Below are 7,313 nucleotides of genomic sequence, written 5' to 3' on the forward strand. Positions count from 1 at the left end.
TCAATGTTTCAATATAGATCATGTTACAGTAGTTGTACTCGGTCCTTTAGCTGTCATTTTTAATGTTTCCGGCAGTTAAAGGCTTCCTTCCTTCCTTCCTTCCTTCCTTCCTTCCTTCCTTCCTTCCTTCCTTCCTTCCTTCCTTCCTTCCTTCCTTCCTTCCTTCCTTCCTTCCTTCCTTCCTTCCTTCCTTCCTTCCTTCCTTCCTTCCTTCCTTCCTTCCTTCCTTCCTTCCTTCCTTCCTTCCTTCCTTCCTTCCTTCCTTCCTTCCCTCCCTTCTCTCTCTCTTTCTCTCTTTCCTTCTCTCTCTCTTTCCTCCTCTCTTTGTCTTTTTCTTTAGCTTTATCCCTTATTCCTTTATCCTAAAATGTTTGTTCCTCTCATTTTCAGGAGATGCATGCAAAGTGTACGGTGGTGTACAGCTCAAGGGAAAATCTGTTTTAGTGGTGGCTTACACCAAAGAGAGAGGTTTCTTCTCCTGCTTGCAACAAGCCCTGTGGCTAACCAGTGTGTGACTGGTATGTGACAAGTGATTAGAAAGTCTCTTGTTTAGTTTTCCCATGTAAACAAAATGCTTTTTCATAACTGTTACTCAGGTCAATAGCAGCACTATTTGGCAAACAAACTTGTCTTCAAGAACATTTTCTGGAACTGTTTATACTTTGTTCCTGAAAAAGAGACCGAGAACAGTTGCAGTATAGCTGAGTGTGCTGCTGATGGGACAGGATGGGGCCAAGTTAAAAAGGGCGTGCCCCTTTCTACTTCTGTTCAAGCACACTCTTTCCAAAGGCAAAACTTGGTTTGCACTTGTACTTCATGAGCATTATGGATAAATGATCTGATCCAAGGACATCTACTTTGTCCATGATAAATATTAAAAATACAGCATTTGTATCTGAAAATTTTAAGCTATTTTTAAGAACTTTTTTTTTTTTTTCTGCATCTGAGTGCCAATTGACTGCCAAAAATTTTGCCTTGATGAGGAAATAGTGTTCAAAATTCCCCAAAATGTCATCAGGGTAGCATTTTGCTAATAAGTAGCATGTGGATCACATGATTCTGTAGCATAAATATTTAATAGCATGTGTTGGGAATCACCACATAATTAAATTGTAGATTTGTTTCTCATCAAAGGTGATTTTCCCATTTTCATGTCATTGTGATCTTTGCTGCACTGTCATAATTATTTTCTATCTCATCCAAGTGCACAGTGTAAAGAAATATATGTTACCCCACTGATCTGTTCTAATGTCTGAGATTTATTTAGAACCCGTACTTGCTCAATAGACACACTACTTACATGATCTAGGATAACTTTGAACTAGCCATCTATCTAGAATTTTGGTGTGAGATGTGAAATCGTTACTCTACAAAACCCTATGGGAAGAAATAAAAAAAATGCTGCTTTGGGACGAAGTTATGTTACAATTAGAGATGGACATTCTCATAAAATATTAATTTTACCCCAAAATAGCATTAGCACCAGGTAATGTCATAACTGTTCGACAAACATATCTCTTGCTAGCAAGAAAGACAAACCCAAAGCTTTTTTTTTTTTTTTTTTTTTTAATTGAAGTTAAAAAAAAGAAGAGGCAGAAGGAAGCTAATGTATTGCGCATTTTCATGCATCTTCATTCCTACAATGGTGGGAAATATTGTGTGCTTCATACATTGTAAGCTTGGAGAATGTATTGTGTGAATAAAATTGATATTTTATGAACAAATTATCCTAGAATCAATGGAAAGAGTGCAATGCAGAGCCTGAGCACCTTTCTTAGTGCTTTGACATGCATTTTTATTATGTCAACAGGCAGCCTGGCTCTTCGATACATTAAATGGAGTCTGGTGTTTTCTTATTTTCCAGTAAGAATCAGCAATTTCCTTTAATTCCTAGTGAATTTCTCAGATTACTGCTTTAATTTCTGAGGATAAGGCCAAGTGTGTAATCTGCTCATCCACTTTTAACTATAGCTCTCATGCTGCAGTAGCTTCAGTCTCAGGTTATTGCAACTGCTGTGCTTCCCTTTGATAACGCCATCCTGTAACAATGTGCATTGCTCCCCCATACCCTAGGGTAATGTTAAATACATCTGCCTGCCGACTGGCTTTCTGTTCTTCATTAACCTCTGTTTCCTCTGCTCCCAGTTGTCAGTAGAAGCTGCTCGACTGACTGTTACTGCACTCCAACAAAGCATTTGTGCCTATGGTGTCTGAGTACACATGGCTCAGTCAGCTCATTCATTTTTAAGTGAACAAAACTTGCTCCTGACATCACAGCCATTTCTGGCTTGCAGTGATATTTTCCCATTTGGGCACAGCTGTCTTCTGTGTGAGAAAAGTCACATTTGTGGGCCATTTCACTAGATCTTATTGGCAGCAGAAGAGCTTTGAGATGCGAAACCATGTGTGACTTGCAAACACTGCTGGATGGGACAGCAAAGGTGAAGAGTTATGAAATTTAGCTTCAGCACTTGAAAATCTTTTTCGGAAGAAATTCTGCAGTTAATTTCTCTAAGTGTCAGCATGGAAACCCTGCTTCTTCATGAAATACTTGGATAGAAGAAATAGGAGGAAGCCCCTGGCACCCTATCCCAAAAACTCCCTCTACACAAGCAGGTGCAATTCTCACACGGCCTTCCTGGAGTTCCCCTCCTGGGAATGAATTGAGCTTGCATGGGTTGAAGCACCACTCTTATCTTATCTTGGATGCTTTGGGTCCCCTGGTTACTCAGATAATTGATCCTCGTAAAAGGAAGAGATTTACACAGCAGACAACTCATGCACGAACAGTAGGGCTTGAGGGAAAAGTACTGCGTATGTCACCACTCAAAACTGCAGACGGTGTTTCCCTCCTTGCTTGCTATTTCCCCACTCACACTGCTAGGAACTGGGACGGTATGTGTCCAAGTCCACAGGCTTTGCTGCTGTCTTCCCGCACCCTGCAAGCTACACATGTGCTGCTGATCAGCAACAGCTTGTGCCCGGTCCCGCCACCTTACCTGCTGCAGCTGGCAGCTGGCGGAGGTGCCTGCTGCCTCTGCCACCTTCCTCATCCTCCCCTGCTCTCATCGCCTGGCACTGCTGGCCGAGCTCCTCTGCACTCTGCACGGGTGCCATCGTCGCCTCAGCTGGAAGCCTCTCAGAGGGTGGATGTCCTCCCCAGACTGGAAAGGAAAGCCCAGCTGATTTTCGTCATTGCAACAAGTTGCTGGAGCTGGCTGAAACCAAATGCGGACCGCAAAGTGGTTTGTGCACAACTTTGTTGCTATTTCAGAAGGCTTTGCCCTTTGCAGTGACACAGGCTGTTGCTATTCTTGGGAGCCTATTGCAGGCGAGGGGAGGGACATCTGTCGGAAGCATTGCTGTTGCCTTTTAACAAATAGTTGGAGACATCAGACATTCGTGCACAGCACGGTGCACATTCCTTCCCCACTAGCTTAAGGGATCTCTTTTTTTCTCTTCTCCCTCATGCTCATACACATGTTTTTTTAAGCAGAGAAGGCACATGGAAGGGAGGATCTGGAGTGTGTGCTGTGTCAGCTGAATTTCAGGCGCTGAGCACACATGCACACAGTGTCACTTCATTCTTTTGAGGCATGAGCAAGTTGTGCTGAGAAACAGCAGCAAAACTATGACATTCCTCTGCACTCCAGGAAGACAGAAGGCAGGTTTTCATAGCATAAATGCTCACACTATTTTACAACCAAATATAATGGCAAACCAATCTCTCTCCTGTAACATTTAGGCAAAAGCTGAGATTGTCTCATTTTTAGGGAGACAAAGGCTTGGTTTTGAGAGCTGCTGGAGTTGCTCCATGCCTACTATCTTCAGCAGAGTCGGTGACTAGGGGTGGACCACATGAGCAAAGAAGGCTACAGCAGGGGAAGTAAGCTGCCTTTGGGGGCTGCCTGCCTCATCCTGGTCCTGCTCCTTGTGCAGGAGCCTCTGAGTGCTCTCAGCAAACAGGCCTCAGTGTGGCAAGTCATCCAAGTTAACCCCAGTGGGAACTGCTGTTGTATAATCTGGCAGCACTACAGACTCTTTGTTCTCTTGCTTTCTTCCATGACTTGTTGTTTTGTCTTGGTTGGTTTTGTTTTAACACAGTGATGTCTACATACAGTGTGGGAGGGAAGGAAGATGTGGAAAGTTGGTAGCTTTGACAGTATTTCTAAGAAGGAGGAGTGCTAAACTTTTTTTTCTTTTCTTTTTTTTTTTTTTTTTCCTGGAGTAAGCATGACACGCCTTTTATCAGTGCTTGCCTAACAAGAAAATGTGACAAAATACTCTGATACTTCCCCTTCTAACAGATATACTGCTATCAGCTTCAGATACTGGAGAACCAGTGATGCCGCAGGAGTATGGGTTCCAGGGAGTTTGGTTGTGGCAGCACCTTTGGTACAGAGATGATAAATGAGTACAGCTACCTCTCCTCTAATGTGTGATGTATTTTCCACATAAAATGCTCACCTGTCAAATAGGACAGGATGCTATCCGGGCTGGTAACAACTTCTTGCCCCTTCCGGAGAGATGTTACTCCATCATGTGTTACACAGAAATAAACAATTTCATCTTCTAAAGAATATATTGTAAATGAGAGGCTGTTCAGACTAGGGGAGAGGAACTCTTTCCTAAATTTCAGCTATGACAAGATTCCTCTGTTACAATCCAATCTGTGATCAACTTCCTTATATGGCCCATACCTCATATAACCCATAGTTTGGCTTAAGTGATGCTATCTGGAAATTCATTTAACACCTCCCAGAGATCTTCCGTGTAGTGGTCCTGGAGAAGTCAGAGGACTGCCATGTCCTCTCAGGTATTTGCCCTAGGAGGATGCTTTCCAAGAAGAATGTTCATTCCCCAGGCCAGAGCTGCTGCCCAGGTGGGGATCTCCCTGGGCAGTGATTCCCACTGCCTACCAAGGAGCCAGCAGAAGAAGAGAGGTTCAGTTTCACAGAGAAGTGATGAGAGGCTCACTGGCTCTTAAGAGAGCTCTGGCAAAATGAATGGAGAAAAACCCAATGGAATGTTAGGCATCCTGGACAGCCTGAAATGATGTATTTCAATGTAGAAAATATTCGCCATCCTTAGATAATCAGATATGCAAGAACTGACCACTTATTTTTAATATTAGTTTTTAGCATCCAAATGATGGGAGGCTGCTTTGCTGGAAATTGGAACTATTGAGTGAACTATCTAGACAAGTTTGCAGCATAGCATCTGTAGGACTGGAAATACGTAACAGTCCTCACATTTGTGAAGATCTACAGTTTCCCTTTGTCCTCTCATTCCTCTGCTCCACCCTTAAATGTTCCTGAAAAAGTCTAGGACTGCCTTTGCGGATGTCTTCACTTCCATCACATTTGTAGAGCGTGCTTCATCTGTGAGCTGAATCAGATTAATCAGCTAGAGGCTATTACTAATTTTGACTGAAGTGGAGGTCTAATGTGACTGCAGCCCCCTAAATGTTCAGAGCCTCTCCTCCAACTAAATGTACTGGTTATGTACAGTTGTCAGCACCTGTGTACTTGTAATGAATTTATCATCAAAGGCATACTACCCGTGAGAGTAATACAAAGAAAAGGTTGCTCTTCATGAAGTTTCCAAATCTTGTGATGAAAAAAATTTAAGTGATAAATGTTAAGTAAATACAGGGTGCATTCCATTCATTTTTGAATGACATGGAAGAAGAAAAAAAAAAAGATATTTTAGGCAAACAGTGGGATTTGTTGCAACTGCATTTCAACCTGGAGTTCAGTGCTATCTATATACCCCTCGGAAACCAGAGGCTGGGCTGATTTTGAAATGTTTACCTCTGTGTTTACTCAGATAGCTGGGAGACTGACCTTCTCAAAATTAAGACCTCATACTCTATTTTTCCTTCCTAACTCTGCTTTTACTTCATGGTACTTTTAACAGCTGTCACACAGCAAGTAAACTCAGGAGACAGTGAGCTCTTATTTATGGTTAAGAAGCCAGTATAGAACACAGATCACAATGACCAGCCAGAAATGAAGATACTGACAGGTTGGCAGTGTTAAAAGGGCAAAGAACTCTACTGGTGTTTTGAGCCTGGCCATCCAGAGCATTGCACGCTTACCATGCTGACCCTCTCCTGCTAGTGGTGGGTCACTAGAAGGGCTGTGCAGGGCTGCTTCTCTTCAGTGCTTTAACCAATGACTTGGATACAGGACTTGAAGGTATACTTAAGAGAGTTTGCAGACGACACTAAATTGGGTGGAACTGTTGACTCTCATAAGAATAGAGGCTTTGCAGAGAGATTTTGACAAATTGAAGGTCTGGGCAATCACAAGTTGCATAAAATTTGACAAGAGCAAGTGCTGGATTCTGCACCTGCGATTGCGCAGCTCTGGGTATATGTACAGATGGGGGGATGAGAGGTTGGAGAGCAGCCTTGTGGAAAGGGATCAGTGGGTTCTGGTTGGCAGCAAGTTGAACATGAATGAGCAGGGAGTGCAAAGAGCCAACCATATGCTGGGGTGCACCAGGCTCAGCACTGCCACTGTGCTAAGGGAGGAATTGTCCTGTTATGCTCTATGCTGTGCAGCCTCATCTCGAGGATCAAGTGTGGTGTGGGTGCCACAGTATAAAGAGGACATAAAGCTATTACAGAGCATGCAAAGGAGGGCTATGAAGATGGTGTAGAGCCTAGAGAGCAAGTATGAGGAGTGGCTAAGGCCCCCAGGTTTGTGCAGCTCAGAGACAAGGAGGCTGAGTGGAGGCTTCATGATAGCCTCCAAACTCCTCATGAGAGGAGCACAGGGACAGGTGCTGATCTCTGCTCTCTGTTGACAGCAACAGGACATGAGGGAATGGCATGGAACTGGGTCAGGGGAGGGTCAGGTTGGAGGCTGGGAAGAGGCTCTTCACCAGAAGGTGGTCGGGCTCTGGATCAAGCTCACCTGAGCAGTGGGCACAATCCCAAATGCTGGAGTTCAAGCACCTTTTGGTCACCACTCTCAGACATAGGGTTTGAATTTTGGGTAGTGCTGTGTGGAGCCAGGAGTTGCATCCTTGTGGGTTTCTTCCAACGTGGAATATTCTGTGATTCTATGATCTTGCAGAGGCACCAGGGAGTCTTTAAGGCTTTGACTTGCTCCCTCAGCAATACCCCATGCAAAACACATTATATGAGGATGATAAACACTTTCCTATAAGAGGTCCTGGGGGAAAATGTACCCAGCAAGTAGAAATGTGAAATACTTTATTTTGAGATCTGCTGTGTGAAATTGACAGGAGGGACTTTTTAATCATTGTTGGTAGCCCTCTGATAATGAAGAGCTGCAGCTCAG

At 43.6% G+C, this 7,313-nt stretch overlaps 1 protein-coding gene across 1 annotated transcript in view; it reads right to left on the bottom strand.

The window, feature by feature from the left end:
• Positions 1-3,311, bottom strand: part of SLC2A12 (solute carrier family 2 member 12) — a 29,701-nt gene extending 26,390 nt beyond the window's left edge. Inside the window, exon 1 of the mRNA XM_052675895.1 lies at positions 3,000-3,311. Coding sequence (XP_052531855.1) covers positions 3,000-3,117 — 118 coding nt within the window. The 5' untranslated portion in view covers positions 3,118-3,311. The remainder of the gene's footprint in view (positions 1-2,999) is intronic.
• Between the last annotated feature and the right edge of the window lie 4,002 nt (positions 3,312-7,313).

This window comes from Tympanuchus pallidicinctus, unplaced genomic scaffold, assembly GCF_026119805.1.
Source record: "Tympanuchus pallidicinctus isolate F22 unplaced genomic scaffold, pur_lepc_1.0 scaffold1, whole genome shotgun sequence".
Lineage (NCBI taxonomy): Eukaryota > Metazoa > Chordata > Aves > Galliformes > Phasianidae > Tympanuchus > Tympanuchus pallidicinctus.